The sequence below is a fragment of the Ostrea edulis genome, chromosome 8, assembly GCF_947568905.1.
Source record: "Ostrea edulis chromosome 8, xbOstEdul1.1, whole genome shotgun sequence".
In the NCBI taxonomy this organism is placed as follows: domain Eukaryota; kingdom Metazoa; phylum Mollusca; class Bivalvia; order Ostreida; family Ostreidae; genus Ostrea; species Ostrea edulis.
The window spans coordinates 46,239,943-46,267,240 of NC_079171.1; the positions used below are offsets into that span (position 1 = coordinate 46,239,943).

General features: G+C 35.2%; 1 protein-coding gene across 4 annotated transcripts in view; it reads left to right on the forward strand.

Annotated features, from left to right (window-relative positions):
- Positions 1-25,534, forward strand: part of LOC125663288 (multiple epidermal growth factor-like domains protein 10) — a 26,666-nt gene extending 1,132 nt beyond the window's left edge. Inside the window, exons 2-13 of one of the 4 annotated variants that reach the window (XR_008797623.1) lie at positions 8,187-8,423; positions 11,419-11,670; positions 11,791-11,928; positions 15,862-15,999; positions 17,687-17,827; positions 19,639-19,776; positions 20,243-20,383; positions 21,781-21,909; positions 22,629-22,647; positions 22,748-22,788; positions 23,008-24,477; positions 24,719-24,843. Coding sequence is in view for 3 of the 4 variants with exons in the window: in XM_056146296.1 (XP_056002271.1) it covers positions 8,187-8,423; positions 11,419-11,670; positions 11,791-11,928; positions 15,862-15,999; positions 17,687-17,827; positions 19,639-19,776; positions 20,243-20,383; positions 21,781-21,909; positions 22,629-22,647; positions 22,748-22,788; positions 24,456-24,477; positions 24,719-24,812 (1,490 nt within the window). In the remaining variant the exon portion in view is untranslated. Of the gene's footprint in view, positions 1-8,186; positions 8,424-11,418; positions 11,671-11,790; positions 11,929-15,861; positions 16,000-17,686; positions 17,828-19,638; positions 19,777-20,242; positions 20,384-21,780; positions 21,910-22,628; positions 22,648-22,747; positions 22,789-23,007; positions 24,478-24,718 lie in introns of all 4 variants that reach the window. The other 3 variants (XM_056146297.1, XM_056146296.1, XM_056146298.1) reach the window with 3 other exon arrangements.
- Positions 25,535-27,298: the final 1,764 nt, after the last annotated feature.

Genomic DNA, 27,298 nt, shown 5'->3' on the forward strand with positions numbered 1-27,298 from the left:
TTTATTTGTTCTATGTGTGGAAAATGTAGATAAACAGAGGCATCCTTCCGTGTTTGAGGACATTGAAAAGAACAGGAAAAACCAACCCACCAAAAAAAACAACAAAAAAACACACCATATTTTAGAAAACGAGTTACAGTTGATATCCTGTTGATTCAGGAAATGTTGGCCATATACAAAGACGAAGACACAAAATGGAAACAAAAATTCAAAATGCCCCCCCCCCCCCCCCAAAAAAAAAAAAACCGCTAGTGAATTTTACTTCCTTAATCTGTATTTGTTAAAGTATTATATACATATATATCATAGTCACGTAGCAATTCAACAAAACTAGGAAGTTTGAAAACTGACAGAAATATGTATTGATATTGTTTATGAGATTTACGAGACTAGTTTTACTTGTGCATTACATATCACCTAAAATAATTCTTAGCATGAGGAGTTAAATATGTCTCTATATCATGATATTGTTGACGTTGTATAATTGACATTCACGAGCTTCATTCGATATTGAATTCAATGTCAAACATTGAAATATAATTATATTAAAGAGAGCTAATTTCTTTATTCTAAAAGAAGTTGTGTGAACATGCCGAACAATAAACATATTCATGATTAGGCACCGATCACGCATCGGGAGTTTAAGATCCGCATTGATGTTACCCGGAACAATCCGTCGCCAAAATCGATGTGCTAATAATGGCCCAATAATCGGTATGAAACCTGCCAAACACCAACTAACCCAAAGATAGGTCACATTGGCAAACAAGACCATTATAACGTTCATATGATTTGGGAAATGCTGACTTTAAACGGCAACACTGTAACATCATGTTTTTGTAGTCAGTAGCCTGTCTCGATTTAAAAAACTGATCACACGCAGAAGCCTCCGCGCTTCAAATTTGTCGAGAGATATAAACACCTTATGCAGGTGGTAATGGAATACTGCTACATAAACACGGGAAGCCGACGGCGGAGAAGCCGAAATTGTCCCGTTTGTTATAAAGCTGAGTCAGCAGTTAGCCGTTAATATTTATTTTCAATGTAATATCTAAGTACATTTCAGATGTGAAGGACTCTGGTGTCTTTTATTTCGAGTTCACATGTATAGATCAAGACATATGAATGAAACTATTTACTGTTAATAAATAATGAGTCTTCGATGAAAGGTGAAGATAACGAACATTGCTCAATTTCATAACGCCTATAAGCCGTCAACCCTGTATCTTATTAGGTAAATGGAGTTATCCATCGTCAGAATCAGTGTGCCAGGAATGAATCCTTAATAACACTGCAGAAGAACTTACGAACAAAGACTATAAAACAGTTAAGAGCTTTTGTCATCACAAAATCCCACAGTGTATTTATAACAGGAATGTGTGTGTAATACATCTATGCCTCAATGGAACAAAAATAGACATGCATAGTTTAAGCGATAGTAGTGCGAAACCAATTCAAGATATTGAGCAGACAATATCTTCATAGTGGATTGACCATGTGATCTAAAATCAATAAGGGTCGTCTACTCTTTATGATGTACCAGTGTAACAAGTTTGGTATCAATCAAGATTGATTGATTGAATGTTTTCTAACGTCCCTCTCAATAATATTTCACTCAAAATTATGGAGACGTCACCACTGCCGGTGAAGGGTTGCAAAATTTAGGACTGTGATCGGCACTTATGAGCAGGGTTCATGCCCAGTATTCCGACGGCCCGATAGTCCGACGGGCCGGTAGTCCGACGGTCCGATAGTCTGACAGTTCAATATTCCGACGGTCCGTTATTCCGACATGTTGACCATCACCAAAAATGTTAATTAATAGAGTTATAATTTATTCATGTCAGACATTATTTTAAGGAAATTACCAGAAACCGCCAAAATCAGACAATCAATTCCTGACCAAAATCATTCAAATGTGAACTTACAGCGGCGTAGAAAGGCCATATCTAAATCTATTATTTGTTCAGATGAATTAGCTATTTGTTCGGACGAAATAGAAAATCGTTCGGACAAATTGGCAATTTTTTTGGACGAATTAGCTATTTGTTCGGACAAATTAGCAATTTGTTCCGACGAATTAGCTATTTGTTCGGACATATTAGTAATTCGTTCGGACAAATTAGTAATTCGTTCGGACGAATTATGGATTTGTTCGGACGAAATAGACATTCGTTCCGACAAATTAGCAATTTGTTCGGACGAATTAGCTATTTCTTCAGACAAATTAGTAATTCGTTCGGACGAACTAGCTATTGGTTTTGACAAATTAGTAATTTTTCGGACGAATTAGCAATTTGTTCGGACGAATTTGTTATTAGGTATAAGGCAACGCCAATGCCGTAGTCAAACATCGTAAAGTGTTAGTAGGAGAGCACAAAACTTAGATTAGGGCACATGCTAAAATTGGATTCAATTCCAAAATTTCCATATAAACGTCATGAAGATGGCGACGGTTACCTATATAATCACCGCCAACCCCTGAAATAACAAGCTAAAAATGGTAGGAATCCCTACACCCTACTCAGTCTTAAAAGTTTGAAGTAGGCCTCAAGTCCCCCCCCCCCCATCCACGGGCAAATGTTTCTTAAATTAAAATTTTCTATATAACGGCTCATAACACAATCAATAAGGAAATCAATTTTTGTATGGAACGACAATAATGCAATTATGCACCAATCAGAGCCTATCTAAGTTTTTCAACGCAAATCTGTATATCCGAATTCTATACCAATTTTATGGTATACCTTTCTTTATAGCAAATAACAATTTTTGAACAGAAATTTCTTGCACTAGAATTAAGGAGATGATGTTATCAAACAACATTTGATATAAAGATGAGGGTATCATTTGGGGTCCCAGAAGTGTAAGGAGGGGGCACATACATACTCTTGTCCCCACTCCCTACTTTTGAACGTGTTAAGGGGACACGAGCAGGCGTGTAGCATCGTTTTTGAAAGGGGGAAGCTGGGTGCCAGCCAAAAAAGGAATGGTGTGGGGGGGGGGAGGGGGGGGGCAGTCGAACCAAAAAGAGTTTTAGCTTGTAAAAATGAAGAAAGGGAAAGTTTTTAAAAAGTGGGGAAGGGATCAGCCCCCCCCCCTCTCTGTTGCTACGTCCCTGACGAGTATCAGCTGTGTCAGCCCTCCCTACAAGCCTATAAATATCTATATCTATATATATATATATATATATCCAAATTGTGTTTTTAAAAAAAATCACAGTGTCCGGTATAAAATATTAAAAGAAATAGAATAAACAGTACACAAAGTTAAAAATTTAACGCAAGCGCTTTCATTTTATAATCCTCAGGCGTTACATTTTAAAATAGTTTTGAAATGGTTTGACGTCATAAAGGCGTCCTAACATTTCACGTACATAACGACGTCATAAACGAATGAAGGGAAAAGGATTTTACGTTAAGCATATTATGACGTCATAGATAATAACAGTAAACATATTTTACAGTAAGCTATTGAGAGCCGGTTTTAAAGTCTTAATAAAGTGTCTTTCTTTTTCTCGTCGGGAAATAGTATTTTCTGTATACAGTTTATAAAACGGAAATACATTGAATTGTCCGTGGCCACACACATCTATATGTTCACTAACTTTATTTTTTCTGTATTCGGGTGCTGAAATGTGTTGTTTATGAACTCGTATACGAGTTCGCAGAGTAGTTCCAGTTTCACCGATATAATGTTTTCCACAGCCAGCACATGTTATAACATAAATTAAATTTTTGGTGGAGCACGTCATATCTGAATTTACCGTAAATTCCTTGTTGTTAAATTCGAACGAACTTCCTTCCCTTAAGTATGGGCACGTTCCGCATCGCCGATCGTCACATTTGGTAACGGTGAAAATTTTTTTGTTGGACTTTTCCTGAAAATTAGATTTACATAACAGTCTCCTAAGATTTTTCGGTTGTCTCTTGCTGTTGATAAAAGTATATTTCTTCATAATTTTCTCCATTTTTTCATCTGTTTTTAGTAGGTCGTTGAGTTGCCGAACGATAGGTGTAACATTAGAGTTCCTTGGGTTGTATGTTGTAAACACCCAGAACAATGAATAAATTTAAGAACATTCTAAACGAATTGGATATCAATTTAAAATTCACAATGGATTACAGTACATCTTGTATACCATTCCTGGATGTTTCTGTTATCAAAAAGGAGGATAAAATAATTACAGATATTTTTTACAAACACACGGACACTCACCAGTATTTACACTTTTCGTCCTCGCATCCAAGACACACAAAACGTGCCATACCTTACAACCTCGCCAGAAGAATATGTACCATCGTTAGCGAAGAACCTACCAGAGAACAACGTTTAGGGGAATTAAATAGTTATTTACAAAAACAGAATTATCCAATCAAACTTATAAACGACGGAATCAAGAAAGCCAGAGAACTCAATAGAGAAAATCTTATCAATAAATCCAAAATCAATCCCACAACAAATTCACACATTTTACCGTTTGTTACAACATACAACCCAAGGAACTCTAATGTTACACCTATCGTTCGGCAACTCAACGACCTACTAAAAACAGATGAAAAAATGGGGAAAATTATGAAGAAATATACTTTTATCAACAGCAAGAGACAACCGAAAAATCTTAGGAGACTGTTATGTAAATCTAATTTTCAGGAAAAGTCCAACAAAAAAATTTTCACCGTTACCAAATGTGACGATCGGCGATGCGGAACGTGCCCATACTTAAGGGAAGGAAGTTCGTTCGAATTTAACAACAAGGAATTTACGGTAAATTCAGATATGACGTGCTCCACCAAAAATTTAATTTATGTTATAACATGTGCTGGCTGTGGAAAACATTATATCGGTGAAACTGGAACTACTCTGCGAACTCGTATACGAGTTCATAAACAACACATTTCAGCACCCGAATACAGAAAAATTAAAGTTAGTGAACATATAGATGTGTGTGGCCACGGACAATTCAATGTATTTCCGTTTTATAAACTGTATACAGAAAATACTATTTCCCGACGAGAAAAAGAAAGACACTTTATTAAGACTTTAAAACCGGCTCTCAATAGCTTACTGTAAAATATGTTTACTGTTATTATCTATGACGTCATAATATGCTTAACGTAAAATCCTTTTCCCTTCATTCGTTTATGACGTCGTTATGTACGTGAAATGTTAGGACGCCTTTATGACGTCAAACCATTTCAAAACTATTTTAAAATGTAACGCCTGAGGATTATAAAATGAAAGCGCTTGCGTTAAATTTTTAACTTTGTGTACTGTTTATTCTATTTCTTTTAATATATATATATATATATATATATATATATATATATATATATATATATATATATATATGTATGTATACCTACATGTATCTACATAGCTCTCTAGACACGACACAATGAAAATGTTCCTTAAATTCTACATGCATACAGACAGACGTAGGTGGGTACCTGTAAACTGCGAAACGAAAGGAAATCTACCGAAACGAAAACCCACCGAAATGAACCGAAACAGATTGTATAACCGAACTCTTTTATTAGAAATGGTATCTTGGGTCCGTGTGAAAATTACCACATATAAATAAAATTCACCTCCCCTTTGATGTAGGCTTTCAGCTTGACCGATACACAGTTTTAAAAGCTGGAAAGGGGGGAGGTGGTGAATAAGCAAAATGTACGCGTCCGAAGTTGATTAAATAGCATGTGCAATTAGTTTCAGATCCATAAATTTTAGAACGGAGAATTACAGTCTCAGAGGTCTGGCGAAACACACTAAACAAGGGGTGGGGTCGCTGGCGTTGGATCCGCCTTTGGGTATAGATACATTGTTTTAAGAAACTGGTGTCTGAGAAATTTGAAAGCAGGAAGAGCTCTTAACCTTTTATTTTATCTCTAACTGCTTAGGTGCGAGTACTTGCACTAATGGAAAAAGTTAGATAGTATACCATATTATATGAATGGAATTCGGTAATATATATATACATGTGTTATAAAAATTATTATTGATATGTAGTGAGTCTAAATATAACTCTATACATTTGTTTTGTTGCTAGGACGGGAAATTGAAAACGGGACGTAAAACAGATTTTATTATGCAATAATATCAGGAGGATGTCAGCATTTTGTAAACTCAAAAGGCTTATGAACAAGGGAAGCAGAAATTACAAAGAGAACGGGAAGACATACTCAGAATCCACCGTTTGATATACTACATACAAATACACAATATCCATATGTATACATAGATTTGTCTTTCGAGCAAAACATACTGAAACGTGTATTTATGCCGAATTGTAACCCTCTGTTCTGAAATTTATAGATCCGAAACTAATTACACAGGGTATTCAATCAACTTCGGATCTGAACGTTGTGCTTACTCACCCTCTTCCAACTTTTAAAACTTTGTATCTGTCAAGCCGAAAGCTTACCACAATGGGGAGGCGAATTTTATTTATATGTGGTAACTTTAACAGGGGCTTAAGATACCATTTTTAATTATTATAATTAATAAAGTTCGGTTATACAATCTGTTTCATCTCCTTTCGGTGGGTTTCGTCTCGTTTCGGTATATATCGTTTTATTTTGCACTTTACAGGTACCCGATGTAGGTCGAACCCGTTCAGAGTTTTCTCTCTGTGCGATGTTTTGCTATTGTGACGTAAAATCGCTCTGTCACACGGCACTTATTCCTGTTTTCTGCTGCCTATTACATAGCAATGTCTTATATGTGGCCACAAATTATCGGCGTTTCGGACTATCGGACCGTCGGACTACCGTATCGTCGGACTATCGGAGTGTCGGACTATAGGACCGTCGGACTACCGGACCGTCCGACTATCGGACCGTCGGAATACTGGTTGGTCACCTATGAGCAGGGAGGGATCTTTATCGTGCCACACCTGCTATGACACGGGATCTCGGTTTTTGCAGTCTCATCTGAAGGACAACCCAGTTTAGTCGCCTTCTACGACAAGCAAGAGACACTGAGGACCTATTCTAACCGGGATGGTGTCTATCAAGCAAATTATTCTTAAAATATAGGATATGATATATTACTATATTCAGTTTAACCCTTGACCTTTGACCATGCGACCTCAAAATCAATAGGGGTCATTTGCTCCTACCAATGTACCAAGTTTGATGCATGTCAAGCAAAGAGTTATCAAGGTATTGAGCGGACAGCATCTTTCTATGTCCAATTTGACCTCAAAATCAATAGCGGTCATTCACTCCTTATGATGTAGATGTAGAAGAGTACCAAGTATGATGTCTTTCGAGCAAATGGTTCTCACTTTTAATCCATTCTGACAATGTATCAAGTTCTTTTTCATATCTAACCCATCGTCTGTCATAATCCTCGACATAATTCATAATAAAATTGAAATTATGTCGCCAATTGAAAGACCGAGGTTCTCTGTATTTAGAACCTTTTAGAATAAGTTATTTGAGGTCTTTGTTTTCGAAATATTTACCTGAGTAGCCTGGTCAGTTAGCTGGTCGACTGGTAATCTGTAAATAGAAGCTTCGATTCTTGTAGTAATTATTTAATAGTAAAGCTGTATTTTTGACTAAATTGAGTAAGTTTGAAAATTTTAAGTTTAAAATCATCATTGCACAAATCCTCCACTTTTTATCCATATCATATTTTCCTGGTGTAGCATTTTCCTTAACGTATTAGTTATTATGTGTATCATGCAGTATAGGAATGTGGTGATAAGTTTCAAGTGGTAAAAGGTAGACCAACTTGTTTGATGAACATAACAATACACATTTAAATTACGTTTTACATAGTTTTACTGATAGAACTTGGTTGTGAGAGAAATATGTGGTTGACGGAAAGAGGCGGATCATGTTTATAGCTCAATATATCGGAAGTGTATTGTCATATAGTGGGTTGTTTGTTTGTTTTTAAATATTATGTACTTGCTTTACCTTAGGGTTCGGGTACATGATAGTGGGACATCCACAAGTTCCCAGCACAATGTATGCTTAGTCTTTGTATTATGATAGATGATTTTTAAAATTGCAATTTGCGTACGAGTGGAACATACTGCATATTCAGTACAATAATCTACATATTTTGATCTGATGTTAATTTCAATGCATGTGCATGTGATAATCGCAAATATAAAACGAAGTCTCTTACATCTGCAGTTTGTATATTTCATTACTTTTCTTACGTTCAAGAAAATGCAGCATTACGGAAACCAGCATGGCAGACACATAACTGGCCTGATGCACCTTATGATGTGGAATGGGGCGCAGCGAAGGCTGTGGACGGAATGTATACTGACCGCTCAGCAGGAGGAAACCAATGTACTCAATCAGGCCCAGGTCAAACAACAGCGATGTGGAGAGTGGACCTGGAGAGTGTGGTCAGCATTAGTCACATTAACATCTACTATAGGACGGAAAATAAACCGAGTACGTGTTGATGTTTTTATCTATCACATACCTAATTTTATGTTGGGAATGGTTGGTTCAAAATACTAAGGAAGTTATGTGTCCAATTATTGAACTCTCAGTAAAATTATTTGATTGTAAGTGAAAACTTGAGTACAAGTTAAAAGTATGTCTCTATTGCAGTTTAACAGCAATGACAGCGTTATGGTTTAGTAATATTGAGTACCCAGTTAAGATGGTTTTACTGTTTGTGTATTTCTGAAAATATGTGGACTTTTTTTTTAATTATGGAATGACCAACGATACTTACTTTTAAATCAATTGGTTTAAATTAGGAATTAGTTCATGCGTCTAAGCACATAAAATAAAAGAATGTAATGAATTCGGGATATTAGGCTATCATTTCAGCTTAGTTTTAGAAGTAAATTAAACATGTAACACTGCTAATTATGTTAAGCTGAGCCCCGGTTGACTATGGATTTCTTGATGCATTATTTGTTATGCCCAACTACATGCATTATTTGTTTTACTATATTGATCATCATATGTGAGTTAAATATGCAAGGACTGATCAAGAACATGTTCAAGGAAAATTTCATTCAAACTTATGGCTGAAAAGCCCTAAATGGCAAAACAAATTTCTTAAACAATGTGCAAAATTTAGTATTTTCAACAAAATGCGTGTTTTAATCCCTTGTAATATACTACAGGTCGCATCTGAAACGTTGAAGCGACGTCTTTCTAAAATCTTCAGATGGTCATTTTATGATATCACCCGTTCTGAAGTAAACTTTTCTATTCCTAGATATATAAGCACTTTCATCCATGTATGGTAAAATGTGTATACTCCTCTTCCGATCCATTTCACCATACTGTACGTATATCGACCAGAGGTATGAGGCCGTGTGATTTTGAGCGCAATACTCTAACCACTCCGCCTCTACTAAAGGTAATTACGGTCATTAAGGGTTTTAAACCCTCCAAGTTCAATGTAAAGTGTGTCTTCCAGGACAACTAACAGCTGCCTGAAAACGCATCCCCTTTGAAGCAAGCAAATCTATAAAACTATCCAGGAATGTTGTTCTACTCCAGGTACAGTGGTTGTAAAGTCTAAGGCTGCAGTTCTATTTGATTAATGTATACTCAGTTCGCCCCATACATGTTCGATAGGGTTCAAATCTGGTGATTTGGATGGCCAAAGAAGTAACTAGATATTGTGTTTATGCAGATCACCACATGATAGTACATGACAACGAACATCTATTCATCTTATAACTTTTATAATCAATACAAAATAGAGTTGTGCAAACACGCAACCATGGACACACCATAGGTGGGATCAAGTGCCGAGTAGGAGTACGCATTCCGTACATATAGTGTATATGTGTAAACACTTAAATGACATCTTCTTTAGTGCTGTTGATACTAAATTGAATATCAATAGGTATTTAGAAAGAACAGGTAGTTTCTTACCAAAACTGTGAATTTGATGATCCCAGGGGTAAGAGTTTGGTTGATTGATTGTTTGATTGATGCTTTCTGCCACACTCAACAATTTTTCAGTTATTTGGTGGCGCCCAATTTTTATTGTTGGAAGAGAGAACCCAGATACAATGTTCCTGGGAAGAGACCACCGACCTTCCGAACGTAAACTGGAAAACTTTCTCACTTACCGGCGCGAACAGGATTCGAACCCTCCCCGACAGAGGCGAGCATCCGTGTGATTTTGAGCGCGATGATCTAACCACTCGGCCACGGAAGCCCTAGGGGTATGGTATCAGCTTGGGGTCATAGGAGTTTGGTATCAGCTTGTATCAAAATTGGTCAGTTATTAAATGTGTTAACAATATAGATTTTTAACTTCTTCATAACTATCATTCCAATTCTTTTCAAATCTGGTATGCAAGGTGAAGATAACGAACAGTGATCAATCTCATAACTCCTACAAGCAATACAAAATAGATAGTTGGGCAAACACGGACCCCTGGACACACCAGAGGTGGGATCAGGTGCCTAGGATGAGTAAGCATCCCCTGTCAACCGGTCATACCCGCCGTGAACCCCATATCCCGATCAGGTAAACGGAGTTATCCGCAGTCAAAATCAGTGTGCCAAGAACAGCTTAACAATCGGTATTAAACACATTTTTGTAACAAGAATAAAACAATGCTGTAAATGCCAGGATTTCTGCACCCTGGGACTTTAGGGGCTGGGCATAAACTGCCCTATATTAACCAATTTTCAAAAAGTTTCTCTCTATAACCGCACGTGTTTAAGAAAATGTAGATGCATAGTAATGTAGATCAGGAAGGCCTTTACCAAATTTTAAATTTCATGATCTCCAGTGTAGGGGTTTTGACCCCAGGACGTGGTCAAACCTAATATAGTGTCTATGTGTAAAACACTTTAGTATCATCTTCTTTAGTGTTATTAATATGAACTTGAAACTAAATAGCTATTTAAAAAGAACAGGCAGTCCTTTACCAAAATTGTAAATTTGGTGATCCCAAGAGTACGGATTCTGACCCCATGATGGGACCAAACTTAGCATATAGTATTTATGTGTAAGTTTGCTGGTACTATATACAATCTAAATGCATACTTAAGAAGAGCAGAGAAGGATGCACACAAAGGTGAATTTCACATCTTTACGATGGATCCAATTTAGTCATATATTTTGATATTTTCATGTTGATATTATTATATTATTATACTTATTATATTATGTAAAACCTTTCATCAATGTAGCATTTTGAGGGCAGTGAAGTTTTAAGAACACATCTTGTTTTATAATGTTGCTGGATATTGGAATTTAAATTAGATATTCAGAACAGAAATTATGTTTCTAGATTTCATAGCCCTCTGTAGTAGTGATGCTTTTTCACTAGTATTCAGATGACCGATAATGCATGTGGGCTTCTTGTTTGGTTTTTCATTTACCAAAACGTGAAAGCAGCGTATCTGTTTTTTCATGTAAATATGCATATCACTTATTTAAGATCGATTTTATCTGCAGGCCCCGGTGCGTATTATAATCGATTTGCTGGATTTTTCCTGTACGTATCCAACACTACGTCAAAGGATGACGGCCATCGTTGTTTCCATGAGATACAGCCTGTGACCGGAACTCCAGTAGAGAACCAGACAATAAGCTGTTCTGTTCATGGACGATATGTGATATACTACAACGAACGGAAACCGGGTGTTACCTACCCTAGCTACTACTCACGAGACGCATATAATGAACTATGTGAAGTGGAAGTTCATGGTAAGTTTCAGAATTGTTTCAATTTGTCTTTACTTGGGGTGTTATGTGACTTGATTAATAAATATGAAAATTGGACTTTTGAAAGTTTGAATATTTCTATTTGGTGGTCTAATTACACAGGGTGCTCTGACCCAACATTTTACGGAAAGAACTGTGACCAACCGTGTCCCGATAAATGTCAAGAGAAGAGGTGTAACATCAGTACGGGATACTGTCTGGGCTGTATACCGGGTTATCAAGGTCTTCGCTGTAGTCAAGGTACTCACCGTTTATTCTGAGTTTATTGTTTTCCAAAGTAGGCCCTCTGAAGCTTTCATGCACTTCTGTTATCAATCTGCCATTCCCAAAACACGTAATCCAAGCAACCAGATGAAATGCTCCGTAGTGCACCGATTACAGCAGTACCAAGGTCTCTCCGAGTCTAATAATGATATTTCTCTTCCCGCCATTCTTTTTAACTGGCGTAACGAAACTACACCTGTTGTTGCTAAAATGGAAAGTAATTTAAGAATTAGAATTATCAAAGTTGTTAAGATAACAGCAAAGGCCGGGTAAATGCATATCAATGCTTTATTTTGATTAAAGATGAAACTCGTAAGATGTTTAGAAGCGGTAAAACAATTTTACCGTATACCTCTGCACCATACATTGATTAAGTAAAGTGATTATTTGTATAAAAGTTTAAAAAGTTTGTTTTCTCAAAATTATTGTGATTTTGGCATTGGTAGGTGTTAACGAGAAGTGAAACCTATTAATAGAGTATGGACATAACACATAGTTTGACACAGGGTCAATGTGCTCCACCCCCTTCCCCTTCTTGTCGAAAAAACGTCTTTAACGCACAAATATTTACACATGATGCAGTTTATGTGTGTACTTACATTGATCATGTTACAACAATAATTCATGATCTTATTAAGTCAACCAGTTGAACAGTTTGTGTTTTATTTACTATTTACCTTTTAAAACTAACAGAGACTGGGTGACCGTGACACTTTAATCTTACATTTTTACAAATAAGCTAGAACTTCCGGCACTTTATTTCCAATCTAATTGCCACTCCTGTGCATCCTTGTTGACTTCACGTATACATAAGGTGTCTGACAGAGTATACGTTTTAGGTGACCTGAGTAAACTCAGGTTACCCATTGCCGTTGCTTGTCGTCTGTCGCCATGCGTTTTGCGTCGTCCGTCCTGCGTTAACAATTGAACAATTTTAACTTCTTGATAACTATCAGTCCAATTCTTTTCAAATTTGTTATGAAGCATCTTTGGGACAAGGGAAACATAAATTGTAAATTTCAGGATTCATGTACTCCTGTGGCCTTAGGAGTGGGACAAAAACTGCCCCAAATCAACCAATTTTCAACTATCTTCTTCTCAAGAACCGCACATGTGTAAGAAAAATTAAATGCATGGTAATGGAGAGCGGGAATGTCTCTACCAAAAAATGTAAATTTCATAATCCCCGGGGTAGGGATTCCGACCCCAGGGCGGTGCCAAATTGTTATATTATGCTAATGTGTAAAACGCTTTAATAACATCTTCTCTGGTGCTATTGCTACTAAATTGAAACTAAGTGGATAGAGCAGGTAGTCTTTTACGAAAATTGTAAGTTTGATTATCCTCAGAGTAAGGGTTCTGACCCCAGAGTAGGCTAAACTTAGTATAACGTATTGATGTGTAAGTTTGCTGATACTGTATGAAATCTAAATGCATACTTAGGAATAGCAGAAAAGGATGTACAAAAATAGTGAATTTCGATCATAGCCGAGGGTTCTGATTTTAGTATAAGTCCAAATTAGTCATATCTTTTGATGTTTTTATGTCAATGCACCTATTATTTGAAGCCTTTCATCAATGTATGCACTTTTGAAGGCGGTGAAGTTTTAAGAACACCTCTTGGTTGATAGTATTGCTGAACATTAGAATTTAGCTTATATATTCAGAACATAATTTTTTTTCTAGATCTTATAGCCTATGGAAAGTTTGATACTTTTTCATTAGTATTCAGATGACCGATAAGGGTAGTGGGCCTCTTGTGTGTTGTGCAAACAGGGGTTAGGGTAGGCTCCTGAGAAATAAAACTTAAAAAATCAAGGGGTTCATTTTCAGCATACGTAACGGGAACAACGTTTGATTCAATTTCTACACAGCATCGTGCGCCAGAAATACTTCAGACGTTCAGTCTTCAGTCCGACTCCACACTGTCATAGATGACGACTTTGTAGCAGAAAGTATTTACAGTGGGTTGAACATTTTCTCAGTAGAACGGAATTTTCTGAATTAATGTTTTATGCTGACATTTTAGTTATTCATAGTGATAGAATAATGGGTGATCTACATGTAACAATTTTATGTCTCGAATCACCCTTTTTATTGACTAGTTTTAATCGAACATGGGAAATTAGTCATCAATTTATAAACAAGATATGGTCTAAAAATATATTGATGATTTCATTTCAAAATTATGAATGAACATGGTTGCTATCAGCAATCCCTCCTTCCTCCCTCTCTCCGCCGTAACTCGGTGCGACGACACGACTCTATGAGCATGGCTATAATCTGACTGTAACTGTAAGGCAGTGAACATTCATAGAATTTGTTTTCATTTTTTCATGACTGGATCGTAAATTAATTCCAACACTTTACTTTCACTGTTGATTTAGTTATAATTCAAAATGTGTTATAAAATATTGTTTGAATTTCAGGGAAAACGAGTTTGAATTCTTCAATGCATATGCCATCAATCAAAATATGCTAATGATTGACTGATTTTTGTTTTCTGCCGCACTCAACTTTTTTTTCAGTTATCTGATGTGCCTAGTTTTTATTGGTGGGAGAGAGAACCCAGATACAATGTAACTGGGTAGAGACCACCGACCTTCCGCAAGTAAACTCAGCAACTTCCTCACTTACCGGAACGAGCGGGATTCGAACCCGCGCCGACCAGAGGCCGTGTGATTTTGAGTGCAATGCTCTAACCACTCTGCTACTTTAATTTATAGAATACAGTGGTTTTAGTGAAAATTGTTTGTTATTGGAATTACAATATTTTTAAATTCTCTTTCACGTGGTTTCTCATTTGAGGGGGTGATAGGACTTTCTACAAGACAAAGTGAGTAGACATGATAAATATGTTCATATTCGTTATGTCTACAATGGATGCAGAGGAGAAAGATATTGTCTATGTAATATTTCCTATTATTACAGCTGGTGGGGTTGCTAGGCAGTCAATATTTGATCCACCAGGTCTGAATGGTTCCTTGTTGACAATAATTGTTGACATATCTCTTTATCCACTTTTCTAATAATAATTTCGGAGTATTTGTTGATAGTGTGTATATTTCTATGAAATGCGCCATGCATTATGTCAGTGGACGCCATATTATTCCCACGCAACTGTTCTATGTAAGACGTCCCGGTACTATTTTTAAATAGTTAGGCCTAAACAGTATTGCTTTTCAGATCCATACATGTATAACTGATCATTTTCGTCATTGGTGTATGTTTGATAAACCAATAAACAAATTAGTTAGTATATTGGTTGTATTCTAAAGTCGATAAATTGTGTTGATATTAAAAAAAATGACTGATAATTCGTGTATCCTATTGATCAACAAGAAAGCAAAGTAGGGGATATTGAAGCGGGGATGATAGCAAAAGTAGTTCGGGTCAGAAGTGCTTTATGCAACTGGTATTTGACAGATATTGGTATATGAACCTAGCGATAAGCACCACAAGAATCAAGAAACTCTAAACAATACTGAATTGAAATATTCCGACCGTGTTACCGGTCTTCTGTAGCTTTTATTGATCATAGCAACTTAACACAAAAGTACTATGACGCCACAGTGGGTTTTTCCTTAGATGGTATTATTCCGAGTTGTTTTTTTTTTTTCGTTTGGTGATATTTTCTTTTTTATTAAATTGAGGTTCGCTTGTTACATGTACTATTTTGTTGTCTCAGATTTGTTGGATTTTTTTACGGAGGGGGGTCGCATATCTAATTACGCTGATTTACAAAAGTCCATTGATATCACCAAAGGAATCGTAAATTTTACAATTACTTACGTACAAGACAATTGCGGATTATGTTAACTTTATTGAACGTTTGTTTTACATGTGTCAGCTTCAGCGTTTTTATACTTTTTACCATGTGATTATTACGAACTCCTTTAACACTTTCAGTGTGTGATAAACAGGCGTATGGGCTGGGATGTTCGTCATCATGTGGGAACTGTAGCGATGGGGAGCCATGCCACTATCAAAACGGCACGTGCCCTCGGGGATGTAATGCAGGGGTATATGGGGAGAAATGCCAAATACGTGAGTTCAACATTTCTTGTTTCTTTGAAATACAATGTTCATGAAAAGTATTTCTTATAAATTAAAGGTGTACAGTATTCATAAGCATGTGTTATACCATTTAGAAATATCAGATATGTTCTTGACATCGGTATCTGTTTTCAAGGTCATATCCGAAAGACATATTACTTTCCCTTTTGATACCGAACGTTTTGCTAAGGAATGGTTTATACCTATGTTATGCGAACATCTGATGCGTCTGGAATTCATGATTGAATTCAAAAACCTTAAAGCAGCTATGCACCTTTCCAAATACACTAAACTACCGCTATTGCTATCAGATTTAATACGTTTTTATAGGTATGTTATGAAACGCAAATATGTTGTCTTATTAACCGATCATATCATTGATATGGTAGCGTTAAGAATGAACAACATTAAGCTAAAATGACCGGCTTCCTTTTGATTGATTGATTGATTGGTTATTGTTGAATGTCCTTCTCGGGAATATCACTCATATGAAGTCGGGGGTTTTAGTCTCCAATCTGCTTAATGGAAACTACCAAAACGAAGCCCCCCCCCAAAAAAAAAAAATACGGTAACATCACAGATGGTTAGGTCTACAACCAATCGCATATTCCTGGACCTTTCCGGTAAGCGGCAAACCAACCCGAGAAGTTGCGATTGGTTAACACCACGATCAGCATAACATTGCCTCGGTGTTGAATATTATACTTATAATAATTTTGACGAGGTCCATTATTGTATGGAGATTTACAATAATAATAGTTATATACTTCTTATTCAATGAAAGATCCCTTCTCCCACCATTTACGATCATTAATAAATAATTATTATTCATCTAACATTTTCAATGGTTGTAACATATTTCGTAATTATAATCGTCATTGTTTCAATTTCTCGTGATGATTTATTAATAGTTACTGATGTGTAAAAAACGGATGGAGAAACAAGAAAGTTTTTATTTTTATTGAACACGTTCTCTGATACAAAGTAATTAGTCTAAAATTGTCCAATGTGTCAGATATCGAATGACACGGGACTGTTCTGTACAGTTTGGTCTTTATAAATTTAAAGTTAAAACATTATACCGAAATCGTTTGTACACTAACTGGCCCTGTCCAAATAATCAGGTGATATTATACAATGTTGCACTTTTTCTGTGTGCTATTCACGTAGTGTATTATGCTAAGTCAATAGGTGTCTGACATGTTTCTTGTCAATAAATTGGATATCACAACAAAATTATAGTACATTTTACTAATTGCGTAAGAATTAAACCATGTAATGCATAATGTGCATGTATTTGCAAATACCACCTGTCGTTTAAGTCAATGTTGTTTGTATCATTACATACCAATTGTTAGTCCGTCCTTTACTCACAATACTTGTTTTGACTACGGATTACTCCGTTCATTTGATCAATATAATGTTCACGGTAGGTGTGACCGGTCAAACGGGGATAATTGCTCCTCTTAGGCATATTACACAAACATCTGGTATTTCCAGGGGGCCGTGCGTGTCCAGCTATAAAAAAGCTGTGTTTTTAAAGAATGTTTATGAGATTGCTCACTCTTCGCTATTTCCATCTTTTGATGGCAATGACACTTTTATGATACCCTTCCTAATGTTAAGATGTTTGATGGAGAAGTACGTTTCTATACAATTTACTTTTCGCCTGAAATAGCATGCCAAACTGGTTTTTATGGAAAGAACTGCGGACATAGATGCAGTGAGAACTGTGAAGTGACAAACCGTTGTAGCAGATTTACTGGGGAGTGTGACGGGGGCTGTAAACCGGGATGGAAGATGCCAACATGTCAGCGAGGTAACTGTATGTCAGAACGAATCTAGTTTTACAAACCAAAATGGTTTAAAATCCTAGTTTAAAATATGTTTTATTTAGGACAACATTATGCATAATGCAGAATAACGATGATGATATGTTTAAACAAAATATCAGACCTATCTTATGATTTTAAAGTTAATTCTAATTCAATGCATGGTATATTTCCTGGCTTCTACTGTACGTGTGCTGTTTAAAGAGTAAAAAAAAAAAAACGTCCTGTACATGTTTGCAAAGTTCCTTAGCAAAAAATGCGAATGCTACATTATTTTCATAATGTTTAAGAAAATAACCTTGTTATCACTCCACCTAAATCTCACATTAGCATTCGTAATTTATTTTCGACGTCGGCAATATTTCAAATAATAACCATAGTTACAAAAATGCTTACACAATTTCAATCAAATATGGGATAACTAAAATGTGAGTAAAGGGACTTAAGACCAGACCATCTTACAAAGCGAAATGACAGTATCTTACACCTGATTTTTTTCTCAAGAAGCACTAGGTCAATAACAATGGAATTTGATATGAAGCGCCTTCTGGTAAAGGGAACTTACATCTTTTCAGTCGAAAGATGAGATCTTTTTTTAAGGTGTACAACATTGACAAAATACTACCTAAGAGAAACCAATGTTATATGTCAAGCATGAACGACTGGGACATTCAAATTAAACTTTGCACAATGTATCGTTGCATGGGAAGGATTCAATCCCATCCACTTTAAATGTTACATCCCTTGGTATTTCCAGGGATCGGTATTACCCTATTTTCGATTCTCCAATTTCTGTAGCATTTGAGATTGAACATTGCTATCTGCAGCTTTTCAACTTTCTACAATGGCGGGGTAATTAATAATTATCAGAAATTTCAAGTTATATAACCAATGTTATATTTCGTTCGTGTACCTATTAGAAAAGAACTAATATTGGAATAGTGAAAAACAAAATGGAACTAGATAAAATATTTCCTCCTTTTCAACATCAGTTTATAGTTGGGACTCAGATGTGTTTAAATCATGATAATGATCTCACAAAGACATCGTGAAAGGAGGACTGCATTTTTCATATGTTTATTTTGGGAAACCGCTTCTAAATATTATCGTTTGTTTCATATTCAAAATATGGCGGATAAGATGACTAGGAGGGGTAAACATAATATTTTCGCTGGTGGCGGTGATAAAATAATCAAATCAGCGTACAAGGGAACAGTCTCAAGTGATGTGAAACATGTCATATAACATTTTACTCATTAGCAAGTTGTGTTGGTAAATAGGACTGTTATAATGCAAGGTGAAGATAACGAACAGTGATCAATCTCATAACTCCTATAAGCAATTCAAAATAGATAGTTGGGCAAACACGGACCCCTGGACACACCAGAGGTGGGATCAGGTGCCTAGGAGGAGTAAGCATCACCTGTTGACCGGTCACACCCGCCGTGAACCCTATATCCTGACAATACGATTTGCAAAATGCAGACTTTAAACGAGACTGTTGAAAACAAGTGTAGCTTCAATTCATTTATGAGAAGCTTGCCTCGACTTAAAAACTGGCCATACGTAGAGCAATTATGGGCATATGAAATAAGTTAGGATACATAAACACCATATCCAGGTGATAATGGAATATTGCTACAAAATATGATAATTTGATGTCGTTTTGACAGTATATTTCTGGGAAATTATTTTATCTTTATTTTGAAATGACTTACCTTCATAATGTTTTCTTCATGCAAAATATACTTTGGGGCAGTATTCTTCTTGTATACATGATGCTATTGGTTTCTTCCAGAATGTGACGATGGGATGTACGGCGCAGGCTGCACACAGAAATGTGGCTCCTGTCTAGACAACAAACAGTGTCATCATGTTAACGGCACGTGTTTGAATGGTTGTTCTTCAGGATACCAGGGAGGACATTGCAAGGAGAGTGAGTTTTACATTTATTTTGCATTTATTGTAAGACTGCATGTAATTGGTATATAATAGATATTGTAAGACTGTATGTAATTGGTATATAATAGATATATATAAATCATGAAGTACAGTTACTTGTTCATCGAAATAACCGTCACAAATTTAACACCTTGCGAGTAAACACAGTGACAAAGTGAATAACAAGAGTTTTAATGCACAAATAATGAATTACTGTACATTTTGAAATTATTTTCATCCAAGCTATTTATTCATGTATATTTGCAAAACAATGATGACAGAAAACGAGGTATTTCATGTTTTGTCATGAGTAAATGCTTTGCCATGTGAACAAAATATAGAAACGGCAAAATACATACATGTATGAATATACGAACACCTTTAGTCGTCTTTGATACTTTATAACTTTGATACTTATAATGTTATAACGCTTTAACGTAAACAAAATACTAATTCACCAGACTGTCCCAGTGGATATTTCGGTATCAATTGTGAAAACAGCTGTACCGTGCACTGTGGTAGAAATGGTAGTTGTGATCAGACCACCGGGATATGTGATGGAGGATGTGAGGAGGGGTGGAGCGGGCCTCTCTGTGGTACAGGTAACAAAATAAAGAATTATCTATCTTTCCGTCTTAATTGTTTGATAAGTGACGGCCATCTGTTCTACAATCTGAGCAATATCCAAGTTGTTGTTTTTTGTTGTTTTTTTTTTGAAATGATAAAATGGATAGCTATTATAATGATTTAGTTCCACCCTGAAACCAGGGATCATGAAAATTTCAACTTTGGTAAATTACTACCCGCACCTATAAGTCTATGCTTTTGAATGTTTTACATATAAACACAATATGATCAGCCATCGTTATAGATAATTTCTATATTCAGACAAACGAACCACTTCTCGATCTATGTTGAATAACATTTATCTTACAATACAATGTTGAATTAAAAGGTAACACTGATAACCTTGCATTCATCTTACAATACAATGTTAAATTAAAAGTTAACACTGATAACACTGTATATATCTGCGTTTTTCATCCATAATTTGAAGATTTGCAAGATTGATCAGTGTTCGTTATATTCACCTTTCCTATAAGAAAAACAAGAAGTGTATAAAATGAATCGGTCTACAAGTTAATGCATATACATGATTCTAACTTGCCTTTGAACACCATAAAACCCTCATTATGTTCTACAATACCACCATGTAAATTACTAAACTAAAAGTGCATGCACCAATTTCTGAAACTAAAAATAAAGATCTTAAACAAACGCCGTTGTTAAAAAAAAAAAAACTATTCTGAATAAAACAATCCAAATATTCTTCAATTGATATTTATACAAATGATACAAAGGACCAAAATAAAGCCGATGCTGCTGCAGTAATCACAAATGACGTTTTCTCTGCATGACTTCCGAATGAAGTAAGAATTTATACCACCAAAGCAAAGACCACACAGCCTGCCTTTGAATACATTGAAAATTTATAATGATATTTTACTATATTCACATACTTCATTTCTTGTCTACAATTAATATGCAACATGAACATTGATCATGCATACATTCTAGATATTGTAAACCAGTACTATCGTCTACCTAAATAAGGTAAATGGTTGAGTTCTGCTAGATTCCAAATCATATTGGTATCTACGACAACACCACAACGCAGTGGCAAAAATGCACTTTAATAGAATATTGTACGTAAAGCAGATATGAAATACTCTGTGGTTTCTATGATTTAGGGTTCACTTACTGGGATACATTTAAACGACATATGAATGCAAATGAGCATTGTATATAAATAATGCGTCCTCGATACATGTATGCCTTAATTTGTTTTAGTACGGTTTTGTTTTAGAGGTATTATCTTTCCCTATAGTTTGAAATAAATTATTTCAATAAATACCAAAGTACAGCAACTTTTAATACTTCTAGATAGTGCGTCTTATCATTTATTATTGCTGAAATAGTTCATTACCTTTATTTACAGAAGAGTTATCATCCCGCGTTACAAGTTGTACAGATGACAACACCGCCACCATCATAAGTATTGTAGTATCTATTTTTATAGTGCTTATTGGAAGTATCATCAACTTCCTGATGTGGAAGAGAAATCAGAGTAAGTATAAAAAGTTAGATGTATATACATTACAGGAAACAATAATAAAAATGTCGATTGTCTTTCCTTCACAGATTTTCCTTAATATTGAGCACTTAAAACAAACACATAAAAAGCGAAAATTAATTTCAAACATAAAGTGAAGATAACGAACAGTAATCCATCTCACAAATCACATGGAGAATACAAAATTAAAGGGATAGCAAACACGGAACTTTGGGTGGATTTGGTGTCTACGAGGAGTAAGCAGCCTTTGTTGACCGGTCATACCCGCTGTCAGTCTTTTATCTCGTCAATCAAACTCAGTTACAGAATGACATATAATTTGTTATGAAACATAACAGATAACTTTTTTAATTATTGACAGGTTGTACCTGCAAACTAGATCATTATAAGTGCAAAATAATTTATGAAATGTTTACTTTAAACGATACTTAAATCTCTGAAGCATCAAGTTATTTGTCAGTAGTCTGCTTCAGTTTGAAATTGATCATACGCAGATGATGCTCACGTATATCAAATCAATTAAGAGACAGAAACAGCAACATCAACAATATTGAAAAAAATACAAATGTCCTATTGTAAGATACAATACCTGTGTATATTAGCTCCAAAATATCCTCACATTATAAATTTTGTGTACCCTTAACGTCAGTATCCATGAAATATATATCGTATAGACAATTGTTTAATACATGTTTATGATATTGTTATTTCAGCAGAATACGCAAAGAAAGGGTAACTATCACATTTGATTGTATACTTCATTTCTGTAAGACATGTTTAAAAAGTTGTTAATTAATCGGATACATTACAAGGTATGTTTTATTGATTTCAGAGAAAATTGTAGAAGTGAAACAAGGAGTGCTCACAATTCAGGTAAAAGTATCTTTTTGTCACGAAGGTGATAGTTTTAAAGATTTGCAAACTTTATCTTAATGCATTCCAGCTTGTAGGCGATTATTGTTGATGAATTGTTACACGTGCATATCATTAACATTCTAAATATTTCATGTTCAATAATGAAACTAATATTTCGTTGTTTTCTGTTTATTCTGCTTTACAACGTGTTATCTCAAACGATGATTGATCTGAAAGTGGAGTGACGGGATGCTATAAACAATGGAGAACCACATTTGCACAAATTCAGCACTTGACATTATATATTCTTGCACAACGTTACTCACCGTCAACTCGTGCTACATTTTATTCATATGTGGAATGTTTATTTACTTTCCGAGCTCCAGATAAGGGGGAAGGGTTGCTCAATTATGCTTTGTGAAATACGCAGTGGAAATAAAACTGAGTACACATACACATTGAATTTGTAGATATGCATAACACTCTGAAATATATTTTCTTCCTATAAAATACTCATGATTTTGAAAACGAATTAAAATTAACATTGATTTCTGAATTTTCTTGAAAGGCATATAGATTAACATACATATCTTCGTACATTTTGCTGGTAGTCTGAAATAAACTATGCATTTATTTAAAAGTTTGGGGAGGGGAGTGTGTACTACACTTTGTCTTTGAAAAAATACCGTTAGGATCTCGGGACTTTCATAAAAACATTAACAAGAGAGGACTGCAAGTTCGTTTTCACTGATAAGAGATGGAATTCTCATTGGTTTCTGTTTTCAATTTCCATTTTCCTAGTAAACTCAAAAAAGAAAAAAAAGATACTTCCGAATTCTGGAAACTTTCAAAGTGAAGTCATGGTCCTATGGTTGTTAGTTCTTTAAATTTTGATTTGGATAACATGGAGTGGCATATGTTATTTCGACATTTAGTCCTTATCATGTAAATTATATATGTCTTGTGTAATATATCAGCGATATGTCAATTGCAGAAATGTAATTTTTATGGAAGGAGCACTTGACCCCTTGTATTTTAAATTATTAAACATATGGGATACTTGCTTATAATCACTTGTACGATTGACCATATCTCTGACACGTGTCACAAAACTGTGGTAAACAGTAACGTCAACCAATCTGCAGTTTTTTTTCATCTAATGAGGCGGACATTCATGTTTCTTAATTTATATGAGTTAGGGTAGATAACATTTTAAAACTTGATACCACATGCTAATTCTACTTTCGCTTTTTAAATCATGAAATAATTTGCTACAGATGAAAATAAATTACTTGCTTATTTGGTCAAAGTAAAAATTGTACTTCAGATTTTGTGTCTCACCCAAAATCACGACTATGAAGCATGCGTCTCATACGGTTAAAATATTGTGTAATGGAACATAATGATCGGCGTGTCAGTTTCCAGAAAAACCTTTTAAAGATGCTTTCACGGACAAGTGAACTTTGATTATTGTATCCAGTCACCTGTAGTATAAGCTGTTGTGATTTCTGAGAATTGTAAACGCCGAAAATGTCACTTTGATACCACGTTTACTGCATGCATTTGAATTTGAGATGTAATGCAGTATCAGTTACCTATGCTGTTACGTTTGTTTTCTGCAATTTCTTTTATAAATCAACATCTCGCATTAAAACTCGGGTCAAATTGTTTTATTTCATTCTCAGATATACCAAGCGGTTCAAATCGGTATGTATATGTTGAATTGTTTAGGGAATGAGCTTAATATTGAGGTGGTTTATAAGCAAGACTACCGTATAGTATTCACTATCCAACATAATAGTAATATATTGACACTATGATAGAGGACACATTATATCAAACAAATTATTTTATTACTTAAATTAATGAACATAAGGATGGAATCGGTAATTTTCAGAAAATTTGAAATGAAACTGAAATTTGTATCACGTGTATTTCTCAATAACAGTGTTGAATCCCCGTATGCAGAACTGGGAGACCGTGACAAACCGAACACGTACGAGGAACTTCACCATTATACCGACTCTAATGGGAAAGTCTAAGACGAGTTATATGTACTGCTGTTATTTCCACTGTACTTAGTTTTCTATGATGAACTTTCACATAGAACGTAGCCGGAAAAGTCTAAGACGAAGATATATATTATTTTTACTGCATTTATTTCCACCGTATTTAGTTTTCCATGATGAACCTTCACATATAATGCAGTACAGTTTTGACGTCGAACGTCCAATGTATTTCATTTTGTTGTCCACAAGGCTGACCGTTGATGAGTGTGTTTGTTATTTTGAATGCAATCTAATGTCTCAATGATTTATGAACATATGACGGGAGTACGTGGGATAAAACTGTTGAATAATTACTTATATCTTACATGAACGAGGTGAAAATGTCTTTATTTATATCTTTTTAATGTATATCTATATTGCTATATTATCATCGGTGGCCAAACGACTATATCCCATGGTAAAATGACTGTGATTAACTGAGGACTCACGGGAAAACATCATATATTGTAAATGTATGTATTGAAATATATCAATGTTAGTTTCATTAGTTTATTGAATGAAAGAAGTACTTGCGGTTTCGGCGAAATTCTGCCAAGCTTTTATGGGGAAAAATTAGTTTGCGTTGCTGATATTTTCTTCTTTGATTTTTAAAAGAAAAACTCATACAGGTACTTACTCTCAAACACATATGGAAAATGAACTCATATATGCGCATGCGTATTACATAATCAAATAAATTAAGGGTCATTAAACAATTTATGATGTTTGTTTATGGTTTTGTATGGATAAACCAGTAAATTTTAACACCTCTTTCGTCGTCGTCCGGAATACTTTTTGTATGGATTGAAAATTTACGAAAAAAACTGACAATTCCTTTTAGTTTCATCCCGGACGACGATGGAAGAACGGTTAAAACATCAATTGAAAGATGCTTACAGAATTGTCATCATGACGCAATTTCAGGTGATGAAATGCACGCTTCTTGGCAGTTGAAGAGGAAACGGGAATCATTAGGGTAGTAAATGTATTTTCAAAAAATATATGCTCATCGGATGTTCACTTAAAGGGTTTGGCATTTATTGGAAACATAATAGTAAAAAAAATCCGGATGAATTTAAGCCAATCTTACAGACGTGATTTCATATTTGTTGTCATTGCCAGTGTAAAGAGAACGGTGTATAGATAGGACGCACCACCACTTAATGATGTTACACGGCAGATGATCAACATTTGAATAGTTTATATGATGATGAACGAAGCACTTCACAAACCATGTATTTGTTGAAAATTTTACCATTATATTAACTATGTGGATACATTTCATTAAACATAAAATAACATGTGATATCAACAACAGACGACGATGTTTCACCTAGGCTAATCGCAGCACATCAGTGATATATAGTGGACGTTCATATTTTGAACGGGTAAAAAAATAGTATGTAAAGAAAGTGTACGATTTTAATTCACGAATATAAAATTTTACGTACAGTATTTATAAATATACAAAACGCGTACAGTATGTCATGAAAATGCACGTAGTAGAAAGTGGTGCAAAATGCATCAGCTGTTGAATTTTTTTTATCGTAACTGACAGTGTTCTACTGTACATACGATGCTCACAAAATATTGCGTTCCTTGGGGAACAATAATTTACTTTTCTTTTGTGAAAAAAAACAACAACTGATAATGTGTAGTTAAGATTGGGATTAATATACATGTATTCCTTGTAATGAAAAGTGAAGATAACGACCAATGATCAATCTCATAACCCCTATAAGCAATACAAAGTAAGTAGATGGACAAACACGGACCCCTGGACATACCAGAGGTGGGATCTTGTGCCTAGGAGGATTATTCACGTTTTGACTGTCTTGCATTATACGAAATTAAAAATATGTTACTTAAGAGTTGTTATTTTTTTAAAAAATAGAATAAGGTTACATTGCAATGATATTTTGCTATATGCTTTACTCGTATTACTTTTTTTATTTCATGATGTCATGTAAGGTTTGAATTAGAATATAGGCAATTAGATAGGGGGCAGCTGGGGAAGTTGATCTTGCGAAAAGATTTCAATTGACAAGCAAAAAAAAAATGAGGATTTTGGTATCGTTGGGTAGGGGTAAATGTTGATTACTTATATCCATTTCATCACTTTACAATTGCATTCCAACTACCTTTCTCTACTACTATAAAAAACGGTCCAGGGTGCGGGATGGGAAAAGAGGGAATATACAACAACTGGACATAGGAATATATACATACTTATGCTTTCCAGACTTATGTATTGAGTATTCCGTCAAAATGTTGGTTCCCCATTGAAGATGAAATTGAATATTACGTTATGTATAGATGTAGTTTATGTTTGAGTAATTTGATTTTCTTTATGAGGGGGAGGGGGACTGTAGTTTATATTTGAATGTTCTACTTGGGTGGGGGTTAATATGTCTTCAGTAATATGTCCTGTTTAAACGATCGAATGTTTTTGTATTTCATGACAATGAGGTGCTCGAGAA